General features: G+C 46.2%; 2 protein-coding genes across 2 annotated transcripts; both read right to left on the bottom strand.

The window, feature by feature from the left end:
• Positions 1 to 524: 524 nt before the first annotated feature.
• LOC132206448 (ferritin, middle subunit-like) lies at positions 525 to 4,687 on the bottom strand. The gene is made up of 4 exons (XM_059640620.1): positions 4,586 to 4,687; positions 2,677 to 2,823; positions 1,145 to 1,270; positions 525 to 680 (listed from the first exon to the last, which is right to left on the bottom strand). Exons 1-4 carry the CDS (start codon positions 4,685 to 4,687, stop codon positions 525 to 527), a joined length of 531 nt encoding a protein of 176 aa, XP_059496603.1.
• Positions 4,688 to 6,917: 2,230 nt separating this feature from the next.
• Positions 6,918 to 22,802, bottom strand: LOC132206474 (ferritin, heavy subunit-like). The gene is made up of 7 exons (XM_059640665.1): positions 22,698 to 22,802; positions 19,741 to 19,887; positions 18,232 to 18,357; positions 11,256 to 11,402; positions 9,750 to 9,875; positions 9,160 to 9,285; positions 6,918 to 6,971 (listed from the first exon to the last, which is right to left on the bottom strand). The coding sequence occupies exons 1-7, from the start codon at positions 22,800 to 22,802 to the stop codon at positions 6,918 to 6,920; spliced, it is 831 nt and encodes a 276-aa protein (XP_059496648.1).
• Between the last annotated feature and the right edge of the window lie 248 nt (positions 22,803 to 23,050).

Genomic DNA, 23,050 nt, shown 5'->3' with positions numbered 1-23,050 from the left:
AACTAGACATGAACATAAAGCATCCAACAGCCCTGTTTCAGTGAAAGTGGGTGTCAAGTCTTTCTTTCAGCCAAGCAAGGGTGTTTTCTCTTTTGAGAGCAATGAAAATTTTAACTGCACCTGTATTCATCATACCTGGGTGTGAGATAATAGTACAAACTGATTTTATACCCCACAGGCCCCAACCTCAAGTTCTGGGTGGAGGAATAACTTGGGTTCCTAACTTAGAGGAAGTTCCACGGGAATTCCGAGACTGATGCTGGGGTGGTGCTGGAGGGAAGACCAGGGAAATATTTTGTCAAATTAATAATTTCATTTGCCAAAATTACAGGCTTGAAGCTCTCAAAAGCTCTTTAATATCAAGGGTCTCAATGATGGACAATAAGCAACATCAATACATTTCATTCATTCCCATTCAGCTGGTACAGCCATTACATGGTTTGCTCCAAGCCCCTTCTCCCTGGAAGGAGACAGATTGCCCAGGGTGAAGTAGGGAATGCATTCAGACCGTACTCCAGGCCACACTAACTGCTGTCCTCCAGGGAGAGCCTGTCAAACAGGTACTCTCCCATCCCATTCTCAGGGGCTCCCAGGCGCTTCAGGTTGGTGATGTAGTCCCCGAGTTGCTTGATGATCTCCACCTCCTCATCCAAATAGTGAGTCTCCAGGAAGTCACACAGCTGCAACAGAGGAATATGACACTTGGTACATTTATACTATCCAAGACAATTTCAGAATTCCCACTGCAAGACAGACTTAGCCATGACTAGCTCTGGACAGCCCTGAAAAGCGAGCTAACACCTGGAGAATTTGTGCCAGTGAGGACAACATGTCAGCTGCTCCATCTTGCTGTTTGTGAAATGGAGCTGAGTTGGATTGTGATGGACAATGATCATTCCACTGCAATGATACGAATGAAGAACTCAATGGCCAACGTCATTTCAGCACTTCCACTAGATTAGAGATCAAATTCCCCTTTTAACTCATTGTAATCAGTATGATCCCAAGTGATCAATGTTACAATAGTTCAGGAAAGTAATGGATGGAAAGTGTTACATCAGTGAATTTCCAATCCACACAGACCAACCAATGAAACATGACCCTGAGAGTCTAGCAGTGATGTGAATGAGGAGGTGAAGCTTACATGAGGGTCAGTCTGGGCTGTGGCGAGTTGGTGTAGATCCAGCAAACTCTGGTTCACATTCTTCTCCAGATCCAGGGCAACCTGCATTGCCTGCAGGCTGTTACCCCACTCATCCCTCTCTGGCTTCTGGGGATGGAGAGAAGGACAGGTAAGCTTCAGAAACAGAATCCCTGCAGCATGGGAGCTGGCCATTCACCCCATTGAGACCATAACTGCTGAAGAGCATCCCATCTGGTCCCATTCCCACCCTGTTCGTGTAACCTGCATTTCAAGTTGCCAATCCTCTTTTCTACTGCGTGGGGAAGCCATGCTTTGGGATAACGTTTAAATTCTCGTCACAGGCCAGAACCAAACTGGTGCCCCTGGCACTGTGTCAACAGTGCCAACCACTGAGCCACTGTGCCATCCCTGAAGTCCAGATAAAGAAAGCATTAGCTACTTGGTGACTCCTTTCACCTTGCCCCATTTATCCTTGACCTGAAGCCGGAAGCTCAGGAACGTATCCTTGTACCACAGGGAATAAATATGTACCAGATTAGTCATTTGCACCAGTGTCCATCAGCTGGAGTCTTAAAAAGGATATTCAGGAGTGAATCCCACGGGCTGTGGGGGAAGTAGCGGTCATGTCCCAAGCTCCAGTTGACAAGGCTGAGGTTCAAGTCTCACTTGTGCTTGTGGCCTCATACATGCCCGAGCAGCATGGTCAGAACCATCATGACTTGAATTCATTGTCGGGGGCAGTAATGTGCTTACAATAAACACAGGATCATCGATCCCTCAATGCTCACACAAGGCAAACTGTGTGTGAAAGGGAACATAGGCCAAGTAACATGTGTTAGTTTGGGGCAGGGTTGTGAGGAACAGCACAGGGACAAGTCCTTTGAACACATTTTATGAAAATTGTTCTTCCGGTCTCTGCTGCATTCTATCGTTGGCCTCACTGGTCAGAAGGACAGGATGGTACTGCAGGGGGTGCTGGTGAGGGTCCCCAGGTTGTTTCCCCAAGACAGAAAATCCATTGAGGAGAGAGATTGGATGGGCTGGGGGTTTTCCTTTGAGCAGGTGAGGCTGAGGTGGTTGTTTGATGGAAGACAAGGAAGTCTGGACAGTAGATGGGGAAAATGTCTTCCCCATGGCAGACACGAAGACCAGAGGGCACAGGTTTGAGGAAGCAGGATAGAGGGGATTGGAGGAAATTTGGTGGGTGTGTTGGGGAACGGAGGAACGAAGTGCTGGAAATGGCTACTGCAGCACTGTTTAAAGGACTAGCTGGGCGAGTGCTAAACACTAGGGTATAGTAGGGCCTGGACCAAGAACAGGGTGAGTACAGTTCGGTCTTTGCTGGGTCAGCATAGGCCTGGTGGACCAGAGGGCTTGCATAAATGCTGAAACACTGGAGATGGAGGAGAGCAAACAGGGAAGCCAAGCAAAAGAACTTACACACTCGCTCAGGATCTGAAAATCTTGTCACTGGAGATGACACCGCAAGAGCAGCCATTCCCCCCTGCACTCCCCCACCACCCAACCCCAACCTTCACATCCTGGAGGAGGACTCGGCCTCCACGCTGATTCTGGAATTTCAGCAGCTTTTCTGCATGTTCCCGCTTCTCCTGGGACTGATCTTTGAAGAACCGGGAGAAATGGGCGAGGGCAACATCGTCCTGGTCAAAGTAGGACATCTGGAAGATCAAGTTAAAATTACATCAGACATCACTGGCTCACTCCCCATTCCAGTCCTCAACTACAAGATGCAAGGTACTATGTTTTGCCTTTGGGGAAAACTGGAAAAAAGATGTTGAAACCCTGCTGTAGTCAACGACTGGTAGGGAGCATGTTTTCTGCAAATCCAGGATCAATGAGATTGTGATGTAAGTGTACACATGAACTCTACAAAGGTGTGCTGTCTCCAGTATGGAGTTTGGCACTAAGATAATGCCGAGGAAAGCCTGCCCAGTAACAGCCTTTGGATCGTTGCAGCAGTGGGTTATTGCTCTGCCTAAATAGTGCAAACTCAGGCTGTCAAAAACTTGCACTAAGTCACATGACTGAAACAAATTGCAAAACAAATGATCAAATGTCAAATATTAGTGGCCTGTACATAACGTCACTAGTGAAAACAGTAACCTGGAAAAACACTTGCCCTGACTTTGCCCAAACAGGCAAAAAATCCTGTAGGTTTTCAGCCCATGTGACTCATATCTAAACTGTCATGTTCACAATTCGATGTAAGGGTTTAAGAGCTAATGCTCGCTATTGGAAGCATCAGCTAAGAATTACATTCTGGGGAAGGACTCCTGAAAAGTTACTTTAATCCTCAAATCCAAAAACCACAGTCAGGCAAGCAAATATCTGTGGTTTCAGTGGGTAGTTACAAGTTGTGGCAGAAGATAGTCGGGATTTTATCCTTGGGAAGCATGTGCCAATAGAGTTGGGACACAGTGATAAAACCCCACCAACTGGCTCACCAATAAAGCAGTCCCACCTCCCAAGTGAGGCTTATAGGGACTTAGTCCTCATTACAAGACAACTTCCTTCCAATAGGCACAAGCCCAGAGAGAGATGAATATTCCCCATGTGTCTGTAGAAGGGGAACTACAACATGCAAGAAGCAGACACCATCCAGGACAGGGCAGCCCACTTCATGGGGACTGCATTCACCACCTCCTTTCAGGGTCCATTACCTACCAGGTCCCCTGCAGCACTCACCAAGGTTACTTCAACACATACCTTCCAAGCACATTCTACTCCTTGGAAGGGCACAGTCACATCACCACCGGGATAGAGGGGACATTTTGTTTTAGGTCAAGCTAAATGATATGGGAACAACCTCCATTTCTTCAATGTCACTGGGCTAATAGCCTCAGCACATTCCCGCAGCCCCAGTGTGGGGTGGGGTGGGGAGGAGAGGGGGCAGAGAGGGGATCCAACATTTCTCACACACGGCAGATCAACTCTCAGTAGGGACGGGATAGGCCACACCCACATCTTCAATAAATACAAGTAAAGCCAAGTCAGCCTCAATGAAGGAGATCCACATAAAATAGATACCAGTCACAGACTAGCCTCAGGTTTGTTCAGACTAACAAGGGCCACTGCAACAGGGAAGCTATTGTTATTGTCAGTGTTAAAAAAAATCAGCATGTTTGTTTAGGACCACCACAGAGATCAGGCAAATGAAGTCAGGAAACTTGTGTCAGAAAGAAAAAAAAAGCAAGAGGCTTTTACCCTCCAGATACCACTGAAGGCCAACTGGGACCTGAGTTAACATACATCAGTATCCTACACCATCGTGATAGTAACATCACCTCTATCCTGAACTGATATTTAGGTAGGAGCCACAAAACCTCAATCTACTAGATTGTCAGCTTCACTAGAGGCCAGGCAAAGAATTTACTTCAACAGAACAGATTTATATGTTTAACCCCGAGAGACAGCACTCACCAAAGACTGATAGAGATAGGAGGCAGTGAGCTCCACATTAATCTGCTTGTTGACAGCAGCTTCACAATCCTGGTGATAGTTCTGACTGATCTGGGAGGCCATCTTGTGACAATAAATTTCTTTTATTCTCCTCACCACCAAAATAACAAAATTAGGAAGAACAATCAACATCATTCCCGTGGGACTCGATTTATACCCCAGGGGCAGACCCTCTTTTTATGAAGCAGGAAATGACATCATCAGTGATGGCCAATCACTCTTGATGATCAGTTGATCAGCTGCCACGTCCAATCAGTGCAGGATGGGAACTGGATCCAGAAACGAAACACAGTTGACAACTGGTCGATGATGGAATTGCTGAATGAGCTTTGACCTCCTGTACAAGTGCACATTCTGTAAATGTATTTGCCAGAAAATGACAATAAAATATACTCTAAACCTTCACTTGTGTATCTGAGGTTGTGCGTTAAGACTCAGTCATCACAGATTTGCACAATTTCGTCGGATTGTTAATCTGAGGGAATAGTCGTCATAACTTTTGAACATTGGTGTTGGAGCCATAGAATATAGAACATAAAACATAGAACATTACAGCACAGTACAGGCCCTTCGGCCCTCGATGTTGTGCCGACCAGTCATACCGATATGAAGCCCATCTAACCTACACTATTCCATGTACGTCCAGATGCTCGTCCAATGACGACTCAAATGTACCTAAAGTTGGCGAATCTACGACCGTTGCAGGCAAAGCGTTCCATTCCCTCACTACTCTGAGTAGAGAAACTACCTCTGAAATCTGTCCTATATCGTTCACACCTCAATTTAAAGCAATGCCCCCTCGTGCTCGCTGTCACCATCCTAGGAAAAAGGCTCTCCTTATCCAACCCTCGAATTATTTCATATGTTTCAATTAAGTCACCTCTCAGCCTTCTTCTCTCGAATGAAAACAGCCTCAAGTCCCTCAGCATTTCCTCTTAAGACCTTCCCTCCATACCAGGCAACATCCTAGTAAATCTCCTCTGCACCCTTTCCAAAGCTTCTACATTCTTCTTATAATGGGGTGACCAGAACTGTACACAATACTCCAAGTGCGGCCTAACCAGAGTTTTGTACAGCTTCGCCATAACCTCTTGGTTCTGGAACTCAATCCCTCTATTAATAAAAGCCAAAACATTGTATGCCTTCTCAACCACCCTGTCAACCTGGGTGGCAACTTTCAAGGATCTGTGTACATGGACACCGAGATCTCTCTGCTCATCTACACCACCAAGAATCTTACCATTAGCCCTGTACTTTGCCTTCCAGTTACTCCTACAAAAGTGCATCACCTCACACCTGTCTGCATTAAACTCCATTTGCCACTTCTCAGCCCAGCTCTGCAGCTTATCTATGTCTCTCTGCGACCTACAGCTACCTTCGTCACTATCCACAACTCCACTGACCTTAGTGTCGTCTGCAAATTTACTAACCCATCCTTCTACAAACTCATCCAGGTCATTTATAAAAATGACAAACAGCAGTGGACCCAACACCGACCCTTGCAGTACACCACTAGTAACTGGTCTCCAGGATGAACATTTCCCATCAACTACCACCCTCTGTCTTCTTTCAGCAAGCCAATTTCCGATCCAAACTGCTATATCTCCCACAATTCCATTCCTCCGCATTTTGTACAATAGCCGACTGTGGCGAACCTAATCGAACGACTTGCTGAAATCCATATGCACCACATCAACCGGTTTACTCTCAAATACCTGTTTGCTCACCTTCTGAAAGAACTCAATAAGGTTTGTGAGGCACGACCTTCCCTTCACAAAACCGTGCTGACTATCCCTAACCAATTTATTCTTTTCTAGATAATTATAAATCCTATCCCTTATAACCTTTTTCAACACTTTCCCAACAACTGAGGTAAGGCTGACTGGTCTACAATTACCAGGGTTGTCTCTACTCCCCTTCTTGCACAGGGGAACCACATTTGCTATCCTCTGAACAGGGGAATGACATTTGCAATCCTCATCTTTGTAAAATGCCCTGATTTGGTTGATATGAACATTTTCCTATTTCTGTGCAGCGACAGAATAACGTGCTTTTGGATCGTCTGATACAGGCAACCGATGTCCTTTGTAGATCCATTCTGAATCTGCTGTGATCAGGGTGACTTAGGGTCGCATGAAGCCCAGTTTGAAAAGCAAGATGCTAAATGTGCTGAGTGCCTCTTATACACAGTAGGCCTCAGGGTTCTGTGTCTCAGCTGCTGCTAGAAATGTATCGCACGTTGAACATTTCTGTCTCCATGTTTGGTTTTACATTGTTGAAGTTGAATCAGCGCTTAACGCCAGCATGTTTCCAAGGTGACAGTATCTGTTACAGTTTTCATTGCATTCTGTAGAGTGAACAACTCAAAAATTGGGAAGTCAGAGGCAGGGAATTCTGTTGTGATTACGCAACTTCTAACTTTCCAAAGCCGGCCCACCATCAATAAGACTGAAGTTAGGAGTGAGTAATGCTGGAACAGTTTTCAATGTTCTGGCTGGAGGCAGCACCAACAACATGCAAGCAGCTCCATGTAAGTCTGTCACCATCCTGACTTGGGAAAATATTCCTGTTTGCGAATGAAAATCCCAGAAGCCCTTCCTCGGCAGCATTATCATTCCGGTCTCTCCTACACCAGGTGGACTGTAATGACCAGCTCATCACCACCTCCTGAAGTGTAACACTTGCTGAGCACTAAATGTGGCCTTGCCCTTGGCAGACTCACGATTGACTGCATACAGTAAGCATGCTGGGACAGGGTCGTGGAGTCCAAAACTAGGGGTGGTAGGGGTAATGTTTTCACACACAGGCATGTGGAGTTTGGGGGGGGGGGGAGGGGGGTGGAGAGGGAGGGAAGCTGAAGAACAGCTTTGCCCCACAGAAAATGGTTTATGTCAAGAATGAGTGGCTACATAAAGCACGAGAAGTAGGTGCAATTGCAGTTGTTAAAAGACATTTGGTGATTTCCAGGGAAAGGACTGGTTGAGGGATATGGGGCAAACACAACTAGTTCAGATTTGGAACACTGCTCGACCTGGACGGTTTGAGCCAAACAACCTGTATCTCTGCTGTAGGACTCTGACAGTATGCAACAGCATATTCCTTTGTTCGGTACTTTCGGGTGAGACAGTGTCTCAGTAGCGAACACTTACCTCACAGCGACATGGGATTTATTACAGCCTTAGGGCACCCTGGGGAGTTTGTACATTTACAGTGTCTGTTTGGTTTCCCACCCACCATCTGAACTATTTGCTGGTCAAGTGGATAGGCAATGCTAAGTTGGTGATATTGACAAGGGGCAAGCTGGATTAGCCATGGGGAAGACACAGGGTTAAAGGACTGGGGTGGGACTGAGCAGGATTCTGGTCAGAAGGTTGATGCTACCTGGGTCAAATGGCCTCTTGCCAGAGAGCAGGGATTCTATCACCAAGGATAGAGACTGGGCCAAACAACAACGATTTTTGTGATGGAACAAATCTATTCAGTACCTTAATGACCCACACTCTTCCTAAGGCTACAGTGTGCACTTGTGCCAAAACTCAAGATAATCTCCGGGCTGTCTCTGATCACACCCTCCCTAACCCATGATCAGACACCTTGAATGATCAAGGAAACAGCTGTAAGGCAAAGTCAGCATGTCCAGGCATCTTGACTGAAGGAGACAGCCCCCATCTTCCCCAGAAATCCCTGCTCCCTCACTGGGTCAAAAAAAATTTCATCAGCCCATGGAAAGGTTCCAAGAACCAAGGTAGCAGCTTTTTGTACAAACCCTTCAACAGCCAGAGGCCAGTTGTAGCTGCAAGCATAAACCAAATGTGAGTATTTTGAACCATGGGCAATCATCCAAGCCCCAGGTCACCAATCCTTGTATTTATGGTATAAAGAGCATCCACTATCAATCAAGTAGCCCCAGAGAATCTGGAGATGATTCTCTGGAATGTGACTGTTCAGAATGTTTGGGCTGAATTTCCCCCAGCTCAGGGCTGGTGGACTTCCAGTTATGGGGAGGGCCTGAGCCCTGGGCGGAGGAAAGAAAGCAACAAACTGAGGAAGCCACTTGAAGGAATTTTGGATTCCTTCTGGGGGAAAAACAAATCTATGCAGTGAACCAAGAAAGTTTAGAAAACCCAAGGTCCCCTGGGAGGAGCAGCAGACTTCAGTGACAAAGTGAACTGGTCAGCAGGGCCACCAGTTGATGGTTGTCATCAGGGTCAGTCACAGGCCCCATTTGAACCCCAACTGGCTCCCATAGGCCTGGAGTCTGTCCACAGGGGTTTGGGGAAAAGCAGTGGTGAAGTGAGGCAAGAAAGCTTGCTTGACCAAAGAGGTATCAGTGGTCTCAAAATGATGCACAGTAACTGAGATCAAGAGATCATTTTATTCATTTCCATTCGGCTGGTACAGCCATTACATTCTTTGCTCAAAGTCCTTTCTCCCTGGAGAGAGACAGATTGGCCAGGGTGAAGTGGGGAATGCATTCAGACAAGCAGACAGTACTCCAGGCCACACTAACTGCTGTCCTCCAGGGAGAGCCTGTCAAACAGGTACTCTCCCATCCCATTCTCAGGGGCTCCCAGGCGCTTCAGGTTGGTGATGTAGTCCCCAAGTTGCTTGATGATCCTCACCTCCTCATCCAAATAGTGGGTCTCCAGGAAGTCACACAGCTGCAACAGAGGAATATGACACTTGGTACATTAACACTATCCAAGAAAACGTCAGAATCCCCACTGAAAAACATGCATATGGAGGGAGATTGTCAGGGATGACTAGAGCCAACGCCTGGAGAAATTGTGCAAAGAGGACAACTGCTTTTTAGCTGCTTCATCTTGCTGTTTATTTACTGGAGCAGAGTTGACTTGTGATGGATAAAAGTCATTCCACTGCAGTGGCCCTGAATGAGAATTCAGTCACCAATATCGCCTCAGTCCTCCCCACAGGTTTACAAGTTAAAATACATACTTGGAGTCAACTGCTCAGCAATGATTTTGTAATCACTATGGATCTGAAGTGATCCATGTCATCTGCACAAAAACAAAGTCTAACTGAATTTCTAATCCACAAAAGACCAACCAATGAAGGTGTTGCCCTGAGGGCCTAGCAGTGAAGTCAATGAGGAGGTGAAGCTTACATGAGGGTCAGTCTGGGCTGTGGCGACTTGGTGTAGATCCAACAAACTCTGGTTCACATTCTTCTCCAGATCCAGGGCAACCTGCATTGCCTGCAGGCTGTTACCCCACTCATCCCTCTCTGGCTTCTGGAGGAGGGAAAAGAAGGACAGTTAAGCTTCAGAATCTCTACAACGTGGATCAGTCTGTAACTGCTCTGAAGAGGATCCCAACTCGTCCTTCTCCCACCCTATTCCTGTAACCCTGCATTTCAGATGGCCAATCCTCTTATACTATGAGGACACCAACGCAGACATGGGGAGGACATGTCAACACCAGTCCCTCACCAGAGGCCAGATCCAGACCTGCGTCCCTAGCACTGAGAACACTGCTAGCCCCTGAGGCAGCCCTGGAGCACAGCTGAAGAACAGTTCCTTCAGAATTGCTTTCACCTTGCCTGTCGGTCCTTGATCTGAAGGAGGAAGGTGAATAACAGGTCATTGTGGGGGATAATGACAAGATTTGCATCAGGGTCCATCTGATGGAATTGCGAGGATATTCACAAGTGAATCCTAAATGCTGTCATGGTACAGTGGTAGTGCCCCTGTCTCTGGCTGACAAGGCCAAGGTTCAAGTACCACTTGTGCTGGTGGCTTCATACATGCCTGAGCAGGATGATCAGAAACATCACGGCTATTTAATTCATCCAAGGGACAGCGAGGTGTTTGCAAAGTGTGTTGTGCTGCTAACAGTTAAGAAAGGCCCACAACCATAGATCCCTCAAAGTTCAGACAAGGTCAACAGGGTGTAACAGTGACAGAGGGCAAGCAACCTCTATTAGTTTGGTGGGGGTGGAACAGGAAGGGGACCAGTCTTCTCAGTTTGTTTTTCTGGTCACCACATTATTCCTCTTTGGCCTCACCAGTCACCTGGACAGGATGGCACTGCAGGGGGAAGCTGGTGAGGTTCCCCAGGCTGTTGCCCAAGATCCATTGATTGGAGGTTAGATAGGCTGGGATTTTCTGTGGAGCAGGAACGGCTGAGGGAGTGACCTGATGTAATTGAAGAATAGAGAGTGGCCAGTTGATGGAATGTCTTCCCCATGGCAGACACCAAGACAGGAGAGAAACCAGGTTTGTGGAGTAAGCAGGTTAGAGGGGATTGGAGGAAACTTCACCCCACCCCCACCCCTCTGAGGGGCTGTTTGAAATATGAGATGAACCACATAAAGGGTTGGATGGTGGTGGAGACTGCGACTCAAGATCAGTTTCGGGTCCAGCTGGACAAGTACTTAGTGCCAGGACAGTGGCCTGTGGACCAAGGGCAGGTAAGTGGGATTAATGTTGTTAGTGTTTGTGGGGTCAGCATAGGCATGGTGGGCCAAAGGGCTTCTTTCCACACTGGCTTCAAAAAGGAGATCAAACAGGCTGGACAAAGTTTTGACTCAAATGAAAACCTTGTCACTGACTTGAAACCACACCATAAGAGCAGCCATTACCATCCCATTCCCCACCCCACCCAACTCCAACCTTCACATCCTGGAGGAAGACTCCGCCTCCACGCTGATTCTGGAATTTCAGCAGCTTCTCTGCATGTTCCCGCTTCTCCTGAGACTGATGTTTGAAGAACTGGGAAAAATGGGGAAGGGCAACATCGTCCCGGTCAAAGTAGGACATCTGGAAGGGAGAACAAGGTAATGTCCATTAACAAGTCATGGGCCAATTTCAGTTCAGAACTACAGGGCTACTTGAGCATTCTCAAAATCAAACTGACAATAAGCTGTTAAGTACCTGATGCATTAACAATTCAGAACCCAGTTTTGAGCAATTGCTGTTGAATTGGAAAAATCAAAACAATCCCAGCTTCCTCCAGTAAGTTGTAAATACCATGTGTTTTATTTTGGTTTGAAACTCCTGGCAAATTGCCCAGGAGGGTCTGGCACAGCATTTGGTGAGAACAAGTGTGAATTGATGTTTTTACTGATTAACCTCCACCAGAAATGGGATAAATCTTTGATTGAATAGGGTTTCAAGAAATGCCAGGGGCTGGAGTGCAGGATGTACACCAATAGAACAGCTGCAGGGCACTGTATTGCTGCTTTGGCAAAGACCAGAAAACAGATCCTAGACACTGCAATTAACAGCTAGGAAGAAGCACATTTTCTGCTGAGTCAGGATCAATGCAATTGGATGCACTGTATCTATTAGTTTGACAAGAACTGCAGTATTGGGGTGGCTGGGGGGGGGGGGGCATGAGGAGATGAATGAAGGACGTTAGCTCCAAGAATCTGCCAAGGAAAACCTGCCGAAGGACAGCCTTTGGATTGTTACTGCAACAGTTTGTTGCTGCATCTAAAACAGCTGCACTGACTCAGACTGCTAGCAACTTGTACCATTACACATGAAAGAAAGACTGACAAAACAAACTGATCACATGACAAGTATGACAGTGATCTGCAGATCAACTACTCTCCAGACAAGATCCCTCATTAACCTGGAAAAACCACTGTTGACTTAATCCAACAGGCAAAGTCCTGTAGATTTCTAAACCAGAATGTTCACAATTCAATGTATTGAGGTTTAGCAGGTCTGCTATTGGAAGCAGCCAGTAACAAGCACATTCTTACAAATCCTGCTGAAAAAAGTTGCTTCAATTCTCAAATGCACACACAAGCACAATTTATCTTTGCGATTTAAATGTGCAGTTAGAAGATGTAGAATAGTAAGGATTTCATTCCTGGCACATGCTTACAAGGTGTGTTGGGACAATGGGTCAGTGATTAAAACCCAACTGCTGGCTCAATGAAAGCTGTTCCCCCTCCCGAAGTGGGGCTGACAGGGGCTTGATCCTCATCAGGAGGGGACTTCCTGCTGACAGGGACAAGCCCAGAGAGCACCCTGCAACAAACACTAAGGTTACATAAACACCTTCTACCCCTTGGAAGGGCACAAGCACCCCACCTGGGGAAAGAGGGTCCAGTTAGTTTAGAATCAGGCCAAATACAACAGGCATAAACTTTTTACCAGAGTCACTGGGTCAGTACCCTCAGTACATTCTCAGCCCCATGGCAGTGCTGTGCCTTTGAAAAGCTCCAACACTTGACATACAGACAGCCCACACCCACCTCATGAGTATGAAGAAAAGCAAGGTAGATCTCAAAAGGAGATCTGCTTAATCAGATAAGAGTCACAACCTCACCCAGTTTAATCTGAACATAGAACATAACAGCAAAGTGCAGGCCCTTCAGCCCTTGATGTTGTGCCGACTTGTCATACTGATCTCAAGCCCATCTAACCTACACTATTCCATGTATGCCCATTTGCTTATCCAATGATGACTTAAGTGTACCTAAAGTGGGCAAATCTACTACTATCACAGGTAAAGTATTGCATTCCCTTATTGAGTAAAGAAACTACCTCTGACATCTGTCCTATATTTATCAGCCCTCAATTTAAAGCTACCCCACCTCATGCTCACCATCACCATCTAGGAAAAAGGCTCTCTCTATCCAGCCCTCTGATTATTTTATTGTTTCAATTAAGTCACCTCTCAACCTTCTTCTCTCTAATGAAGAGAGCCTCAAGCCCCTCAGCCTTTCCTCATAAGATCTTCCCTCCATACCAGGCAACATCCTAGCAGATCTCCTCTACACCCTTTCCAAAGCTTCACATCCTTATAATGCAGTGACCAGAACTGTATGCACCAGAGTTTTGTACAGCTTCACCATAACCTCTTGGTTCCAGAACTCAATCCTCTTAATAAAAGACAAAACACTGCCTTAATTGCCCTGTCAACCTGGGTGGCAACTTTCAACATTCCGTGTCTACCTATCGACACAGATCTCTCTGCTCATCTACACTACCAAGAATCTTACCATTAGCCCTGTACTTTGCCTTCCGGTTACTCCTACCAAAGAGCATCACCTCACACTTGCCTGCATTAAACTCCATTTGCCACCTCTCGGCCCAGCTCTGTAGGGCTAGAACAAGCCTATTCTAAGCTGATTGCAATAGGAAATCAAGATTCTCAGTCACAATTGGCAGGTTTACTTCAGATCCCCACAAAATTCAAATAGAAACAAGGATACAAGAGGGAAAAGAAAAGCAGTGACTAGCTGATGGTGCTTCCATTCCCACAATGGTGAGTCCCAATTCATTTTTAAATTAGTTCCCTCAAGTTTCAAACAGCCACAGGAAGCTATAATTACCACCAGTCACAGCACCATCATGGGACAGGCAAGTAACTACAAGAACACTCCACCCTCCACATCTCACTGACAACCAACTGGGACCCAAGTTAGAGTAACATTCGGCACCAAACTATTGTTATAATAACATCACACTCATCCTGCATTGAGAAAGAGGTAGGAGCCGCAAAACTCAGTCTATAAGATAGACAACTTAATTACATCCAAGGGGAAGAGTTCACTTCAACAGAACAGAAGTATGTTTCACCCAACAGAGACACCACTCACCAAAGACTGATAGAGATAGGAGGCAGTGAGCTCCACATTAATCTGCTTGTTGACAGCAGCTTCACAATCCTGGTGATAGTTCTGACTGATCTTGGAGGCCATCTCGTAAAGGAAACACTTGCTTTATTTTCCTCCCCAGAAAAATGACAAAGTTAAGAGCAACAGTAAACATCCCTCCCGTGGGACTCTATTTATACTCCAGGAGCCAACACTCATTTTATGAAGCAGGAAATGAGATCATCAGTGATGGCCAAACACTCTTGTTAATCAATTGATCAGCTGCCACATCCAATCAGTGCAGGATGGGAATTGGGTCAAAAAACCAATCAGAATTGACAACTGGTTGATGATGAAATTGCTGAAATGACCTTTGACCTCCCGCACAAGGGCAAATTCTGGAAGGACATCTCCCTGAAAATGAGAATTTTCTCTAAAACTTCACGTCTGTATCTGAGGTTGTGCGTTAAGACACATTCATCACAGATTTGCAGAATTCTGTCGGATTGCTATTCTGAGGGATTAGTCGTCATAATTTTTGAACGTTGGTGTTGGAGCTCTTTGAAAAATGGCTCGATTTGGTTGATCAGAACATTTTCCTATTTCTGTGCAGCAACAGAAATAATGTGCTTTTGGATCATCTAAAACAGGCAACTGATGTACTTTGTGGATCCAATCTGCATCTGATGTGATCTCCCTGACCTTGACCTTGAAGCCCAGTTTGAAAAGCAAAACGCTAAATGTGCTGAGTGCCTCTTCTACACAGTAGGCCTCAGGCCTCTATGTTTCAGTTGCTGCTAGAAATGTATTGCACGTTGAACATTTCTGTCTCCCAGTTTCGTTTTTCGTTGTTTGAAGTAGAACTAGTGATTCACCCCAGCATGTTTCCAAGTGAAGAATTTCTGGTTCTGTTTACATTGCCTTCTCTAGATGGTACAGCTCAGAAACTGGGAATTCAGATGCTGGGAATTCTGTCAGGAAGTACTCAACTCCTGAGGTTCCAAAACCTGCCCACCCTCAATAAGGCTGAAGTTGGGAGTAGTGCTGGAATTAGTTTACAATGTTCTCGCTGGAGGCAGGACCAACGACACTCAAGCAGCTCCATGTAACTCTGTCACCATCCTGACTTGGAACAATATCCCTGTTTGTGAATGAAAATCCCAGGAGCCCCTCCTCAGCAACAGCAGCAGCATCAGCATCATTCCGGTCTCTCTGACACCAGGTGGACTGTAATAAGCAGCTCATCACCACCTCCTGAAGTGTAACAGTTGCTGAGCACTAAATGTAGCCTTGCCATTGGCACACTCAAGATTGACTGTATATAAAAAGCATGCTGGGACACGGTAGGGGGGGTCCAAAACTAGAGGGCACCGGTTTGAGGGGAGAGCGGCAAGATTTAAAAGGGGCGTGAGTGACAACATTGTCACACAGAGGGTGGTGCGTGTATGGAACGAGCTGCCAGAGGAAGTGGTCGAGGTGGATAGATTTACAACATTTAAGTGACATTTGGAGATTTACATGGAAAGGAACGGTTTAGAGAAAGATGGGCAAAACGTAGGCAAATGGCACTACACAGTTTATGAAAACCTGGTCTGCAAGTTCGGGCTGCGCTGCAGAGTCTATTCCCATGGCGTAGTTTGCCGCAGTGTATTCCTTTCCTTTGGTACTTTAGAATGTTTTGGCGGCTCAGTGCCAGGCACCCAGGTTCAATTCTACCCCTGGGTGATGGACTGCGTGGATTTCCTCCAGGTGCTTGAGTTTCCTCACACAGCCCAATGATTTGCAGATTGTCGATCGTGAGCACGGGCCTGCAGGCTAGGTCGATTAGCCGTGGGAAATGTGGAGTTAAGGCAAAGGGGTTGGGTCTAAGGAGGATGCTGTTCAGAAGGTCGATGCAGATTTAATGGGGCTAATGGTCCCTTCCTGCACTTGAGGGTTACTGTAGCCTAGACTTATTTTCACCAAAAATAAATTGCTTTATGTGGTGGAACAAATATGTTGAGCGCCTTTTGACTCTGCAGCACCCCCCCCCGCCAACCTTGATGAAGGCTGCAGTGTGCACTCGCTACAAAACTCCCTGGAACAATCCTCAGGATGTCTCTGATAGCCCCCTCACGAACCCATGATCTCTGACACCTTGAAAGATAAAAGAAGCAGCCGTAAAGGAAAGTCAGCATCTCCATGTCTCCTCTCCGAGCCACTTTGCTCCTTCAATGTGATTTCACCCAATCAACCTGCATCAGGAGTAATGTTCACCATGGGGGAAAGCTCAGAGGAACGAAGGGAGCAGCTTAGTGTGCTCAATGCTGGCTTTAGCAACAAGAGCCAATCAAACAGCAGCATTTAACCAGGTGCATTGCTGTGTTCTTCCCAGGTCCCTATTATCCTGCTGTAAGCAGCAATGAGGCCCTGCATTATAATCCAGTACAGTTCAGGTGAATGTCTTGAGCTGACTCCCAGGGAAAGGGGCTGTGGTGAATGTTTAGGCTGGTGGGGCACGTGGATAGAAAAGGTCGGGTGGGGGGAGGGCGGGGTGAGCGAAGTGAGGAGAAGCGGAAGAGAAAGAGCTCCAGCCACAGTTTGGGATGGTGAAACCAAAAGTAACAATACTGAGAATATAGTGTGTTTTGGTCAGGGTAGGGCCCAATGGGGGAAAAAAAAAGATATACCAGGCAGTCGAGATTGTTTCACACCTCTGCTGCTTCCGCCAGCTGGATTGAAATCAGAGCCTGCTGGGCCTCTTCCTTTAGACCTTTGTGATCAGGAAGCTGGGTCAGTAGATAAAGGGCTGTCTTCACTTTTTGTTGCTGTCATCATTCAGGCAATAATTGAGTACGCAGGATGGCTGAGGCGGGGAAGAGATTTCAAGGGAAATGTGCAATTGAACACCACTATCCCAAATTCTATCAGGCTGGGTAGAGAAGTCTCTTTGGACGGTGTGGGAACTTCCTGGCACCAGAGGAAGACAATTTCTTTGAGCTACAGTTGAACCCACCATATCCAGAAGCGCACTAATTGTCCTCTAGAAGAAAGCCAGTGCCACAATTGACAAATCCCAACCTTATCCTATTTGGAGGAGAAACACCTTCAATTTCCACAGGACTAACCAAAAAAACACTCCATCTAGTTACATTCTAATGTGGGGATAGTGAGCGATTCTGTGAAGGGTTGCCGAATCCAATTAGAAATTGGACCAATCAAATGACAGAAAACAAATTGGCTTCAAGCAAGAGCTATCACCCAAAGTATTCAGAGCTCTGAATGATGGACAATAAGCAAGATCAACACATCATTTTATTCATTTCCATTTAGCTGGTACAGCCATTACATTCTTTGCTACAAAAGTCCCTTCTCCTTGGAAGGAGACAGGTTGTCCAGGGTGAAGTGGGGAATGCATTCAGACCAAGCAGACAGTACTCCAGGCCACACTAACTGCTGTCCTCCAGGGAGAGCCTGTCAAACAGGTACTCTCCCATCCCATTCTCAGGGGCTCCCAGGCGCTTCAGGTTGGTGATGTAGTCCCCGAGTTGCTTGATGATCTCCACCTCCTCATCCAAATAGTGAGTCTCCAGGAAGTCACACAGCTGCAAGAATATGACAACTTGCTACATTAATGCTATCCAAGACAACCTCAGATTTCCTACTGCAAAACACTCAGCCATATGAGCTCGAGACTACCCTGAAAACCTAACACCTGGAGACTATGCCAGTGAGGACCATGTATTTCAACTGCTCTTGCAGTTTGTTAAGTGATGCTGTGTTGGATTATGATGGATAGTGATCATTCCACTGCAATAATCCTGGATGAGCATTCAGTGGCCAATATCACTTCATCACTCCTACTAGATTATAATCCAAATTCCCATTTTACTTGATTGCTGAGCTGATCAGATTATAAGCATTGGTACAGATCTGAAGAGATCCAAATGGTACTTGTCTGAGACAGCAGGCAACTTCTAATCCACAAAAGACCAACCATTGAAGGTGTTGCCCTGAGTGACCAGCAGTGAAGAGAATGAAGTGGTGAAGCTTACATGAGGGTCAGTCTGGGCTGTGGCAAGTTGGTGAAGATCCAGCAAACTCTGGTTCACATTCTTCTCCAGATCCAGGGCAACCTGCATCGCCTGCAGGCTGTTACCCCACTCATCCCTCTCTGGCTTCTGAGGATGGAAAGAAGGAAAGTGAAGCTTCAGAATCTCTACAACATCGATCAGTGCAGAACTGCTCTGAAATGCATCCCAGCTCATCCCACTCCCCCTCTATTCCTGTAACCCTGCATTTCAGATGGCCAATCCTCTTATACTATGAGGACACCAACGCAGACATGGGGAGGACATGTAAACACCAGTCCCTCACCAGAGGCCAGATCAAAACCTGCGTCCCTAGCACTGAGAACACTGCTAGCCCCTGAGGGAGCCCTGGAGCACAGCTGAAGAACAGTTCCTTCAGAATTGCTTTCACCTTGCCTGTCGGTCCTTGATCTGAAGGAGGAAGTTGAATAACAGGTCATTGTGGGGGATAATGACAAGATTTGCATCAGGGTCCATCTGATGGAATTGCGAGGATATTCACGAGTGAATCCTAAATGCTGTCATGGTACAGTGGTAGTGCCCCTGTCTCTGGCTGACAAGGCCAAGGTTCAAGTACCACTTGTGCTGGTGGCTTCATACATGCCTGAGCAGGATGATCAGAAACATCACGGCTATTTAATTCATCCAAGGGACAGCGAGGTGTTTGCAAAGTGTGTTGTGCTGCTAACAGTTAAGAAAGGCCCAAAACCATAGATCCCTCAAAGTTCAGACAAGGTCAACAGGGTGTAACAGTGACAGAGGGCAAGCAACCTCTATTAGTTGGGTGTGGTGGAACAGGAAGGGGGCCAGTCTTGTCACAGTTTGTTCTTCTAGTCACCACATTATTCCCTCTTTGGCCTCACCAGTCACAAGGACAGGATGGCACTGCAGGGGGAAGCTGGTGAGGTTCCCCAGGCTGTTGCCCAAGATCCATTGATTGGAGGTTAGATAGGCTGGGATTTTCTGTGGAGCAGGAACGGCTGAGGGAGTGACCTGATGTAACTATTGAAGAATAGAGAGTGGCCAGTTGATGGAATGTCTTCCCCATGGCAGACAGCAAGACCAGAGAGAAACCAGGTTTGTGGAGTAAGCAGGTTAGAGGGGATTGGAGGAAACGTTCTCTTCACCCTCCTCCGAGGGGGAGGTTAGAAATATGAGATGAACCACATAAAGGGTTGGATGGTGGTGGAGTCAGCTACTCCAGATCAGTTTAAGGTCCAGCTGGACAAGTACATAGTGCCAGGACAGTGGCCTGTGGACCAAGGGAAGATAAATGGGATTAATGTGCTTTAGTGTTTGGGGGGGTCAGCAAAGACATGGTGGGCCAAAGGGCTTCTTTCTACACTGGCTTCAAAAAGGAGATCAAACAGGCCGAACAAAGTTTTGACTCAAATGAAAATCTTGTCACTGACTTGAAACCACACCACAAGAGCAGCCATTACCATCCCAACCCCCACCCCACCCAACTCCAACCTTCACATCCTGGAGGAGGACCCGGCCTCCACGCTGATTCTGGAATTTCAGCAGCTTCTCTGCATGTTCCCGCTTCTCCTGGGACTGATGTTTGAAGAAGCGGGAGACATGGGGGAGGGCAACATCATCCCGGTCAAAGTAGGACATCTGGAAGGGAGATCAAGGTAAAGCCCATTAACAAGTCACGGGCCAATTTTAGTTCAGAGCTCCAGGGCTACTTGAGCATTCTAAAAATCAGACTGACAATAAGCTGTTAAGTACCTGATGCATTAACAATTCAGAACCCAGTTTTGAGCAGTTCCTGTTGAATTGGAAAAATCAAAACAATCCCAGCTTCCTCCAGGTAAGCTGTAAACACCATGTGTTTTATTTTGGTTTGAAACTCCTGGCAAATTGCTCAGTGGGTCTGGCACAGCATTGGGTGAGAACAAGTGTGAATTGATGTTTTTACTGATTAACCTCCACCAGAAATGGGATAAATTACTGATTGAATAGGGTTTCAAGAAATGCCAGAAGCTGGAATGCAGGATGTGCACCAATAGAACAGCTGCAGGGCACGCTATTGCTCCTTTGGCAAAGGCCAGAAAACAGATCCCATCACTGCAACTAACAGCTAGGAAGGAGCACATTTTCTGCTTAGTCAGGATCAATGCAATTGGATGCACTGTATTAGGTTGACAAGGGCTGCAGTAGTGGGGTGGCTGGGGTGAGGGGGAAGGGATGAATGAAGGACATGGGCACCAAGAATCTGCCAAGGAAAGCCTGCCTCGGGACAGTCTTTGGATTGTTCTAGATACAGTTTACTGCTGCAACTAAAACAGCTGTACTGAGACTGCTAGCAACTTGTACCATTACACATGAAACAATGATTGACAAAACAAACTGATCACATGACAAATATGACAGTGACCTGCAGATCACCTACTCTCTAGACAACATCACTTATTAAAACAGTAACGTGGAAATGCTACTGTTGACTTAATCCAACAGGCAAAGTCCTGTAGATTTCTAAACCAGGATGTTCACAATTCAATGTATTCAGGTTTACCAGGTCTGCTATTGGAAGCAGCTACTAAGACACACATTCTTGGGAATCCTGCTGAAAAAAGTTGCTTTAATTGTCAAATGCAAACACAAGCACAATTTATCATTGCCCATTTAAATGGGCAGTTAGAAGATGTAGAATAGTGGAGATTTTACTCTTGGGACATGCTTCCAAGTTGTGTTAGGAACATGGGTCAGCGATTAAAACTGAACTGGTGGCTCAATGAAAGCTGTTGCCACCTCCCAAAGTGGGGCTGACAGGGACTTGATCCTCATCATGACAGGACTTCCTGCTGACAAGCACAAGCCCAGAGAGCACCCGGCAACACTCACTAAGGTTACTTCTAACACCTTCTAAACACATTCTACCCCTTGGAAGGGCACAGGCACCCAACCACCTGGGGAAAGAGGGGCTAGTTAGAGTCAGGCCAAATACAACAGGAATAAGCTATTTTTTCCATATTCACTGGGTCAGTACCCTCCGCACATTCTCAGCCCCACGGCAGTGCCGTGCCTTGGAAAAGCTCCAACACTTCATATACAGACAGCCCACACCCACCTCATGAGTATGAAAAAAAGCAAAGTAGATCTCAAATGGAGATCTGCTTGATCAGATACCAGTCACAACCTCACCCAGTTTAATCTGAAACTAGAACATAACAGCACAGTACAGGCCCTAGATGTTGTGTCAACTTGTCATACTGATCTCAAGCCCATCTAACCTAGACTATTCCCTGTACGTCCATATGCTTGTCCAATGACGACTTAAATGTACCTAAAGTTGGCAAATCTACTACCGTCACAGGCAAAGCATTCCATTCCCTTACTACTGAGTAAAGAAACTACCTCAGACATCTGTCCTATATCTATCATCCCTCAATTTACAGCTATGCCCCCTCATGCTCACCGTCCGCAGAAAGAGGATTTCCCTTTCCAACCCTCAGAATATTATATGTTTCAATTAAGTCAACTCTCAACCTTCTCACCAATGAAGACAGCCTCAAGTCCCTCAGTCTTCCCTCATAAGAGCTTCCCTCGATACCAGGCAACATCCTAGTAAACCTCCTCTGCACTCTTGCCAAAGCTTCCACATCCTTATAATGCAGTGACCAGAACTGTATACAATACTACAAGTGCAGCCACACCAGAGTTTGGTACAGCTTCACCATAACCTCTTGGTTCCAGAACTCAATGCCTCTATTAATCAAAGAGAAAACACTGCCTTCTTAACCGCCCTGTCAACCTGGATGGCAACTTTCAAGGACCTGTTTACGTGGACACCGAGATCTCTCTGCTCATCTACATTACTAAGAATCTTACCATTAGCCTCGTGCTTTGCCTTCCGGTTACTCCTACCAAAGTGCATCACCTCACACTTGTCTGCATTAAACTCCATTTGCCACCTCTCAGCCCAGCTCTGTAGGGCTAGAACAAGCCTATTCTAAGCTGATTGCAATAGGAAATCAAGATTCTCAAGATTATTTGAGATGTTAAGTTGGGATCACCACAAAATTCAAATACAAGCAAGGATACAAGAAGGAAAAGAAGAGCAGTGACTAGCTGATGGTGCTTCCATTCCCACAATGGTTAGTCCCAATTCATTTTTAAATTAGTTCCCTCAAGTTTCAAACAGCCACAGGAAGCTATAATTACCACCAGTCACAGCACCATCATGGGACAGGCAAGTAACTACAAGAACACTCCACATCTCACTGACAACCAACTGGGACCCAAGTTAGAGTAACATTGGACACCAAACTATTGTTACAGTAACATCACACTCATCCTGCATTGAGAAAGAGGTAGGAGCCACAAAACTCAGTCTATAAGATAGACAACTTAATTACATCCAAGGGGTAGAGTTCACTTCAACAGAACAGAAGTATGTTTCACCCAACAGAGACTCCACTCACCAAAGACTGATAGAGATAGGAGGCAGTGAGCTCCACATTAATCTGCTTGTTGACAGCAGCTTCACAATCCTGGTGATAGTTCTGCATGATCTGGGATGCCATCATATAAAGGAAAAGCTTGCTTTAGTTTCCACACCACAAAAATAACAAAGTTAAGAACAACAATAAACATCCCTGCCCTGGGACTCTATTTATACCCGAGGAGCCAACACTCATTTTATGAAGCAGGAAATGAGATCATCAGTGATGGCCAAACACTCTTGTTAATCAATTGATCAGCTGCCACATCCAATCAGTGCAGGATGGGAATCGGGTCAAAAAACCAATCAGAATTGATGAGTGGTTGATGATGA

The sequence above is a fragment of the Stegostoma tigrinum genome, chromosome 38 (genome assembly GCF_030684315.1).
Source record: "Stegostoma tigrinum isolate sSteTig4 chromosome 38, sSteTig4.hap1, whole genome shotgun sequence".
Classification (NCBI taxonomy): domain Eukaryota; kingdom Metazoa; phylum Chordata; class Chondrichthyes; order Orectolobiformes; family Stegostomatidae; genus Stegostoma; species Stegostoma tigrinum.
This window is presented reverse-complemented; position numbering and strand designations above follow the sequence as displayed.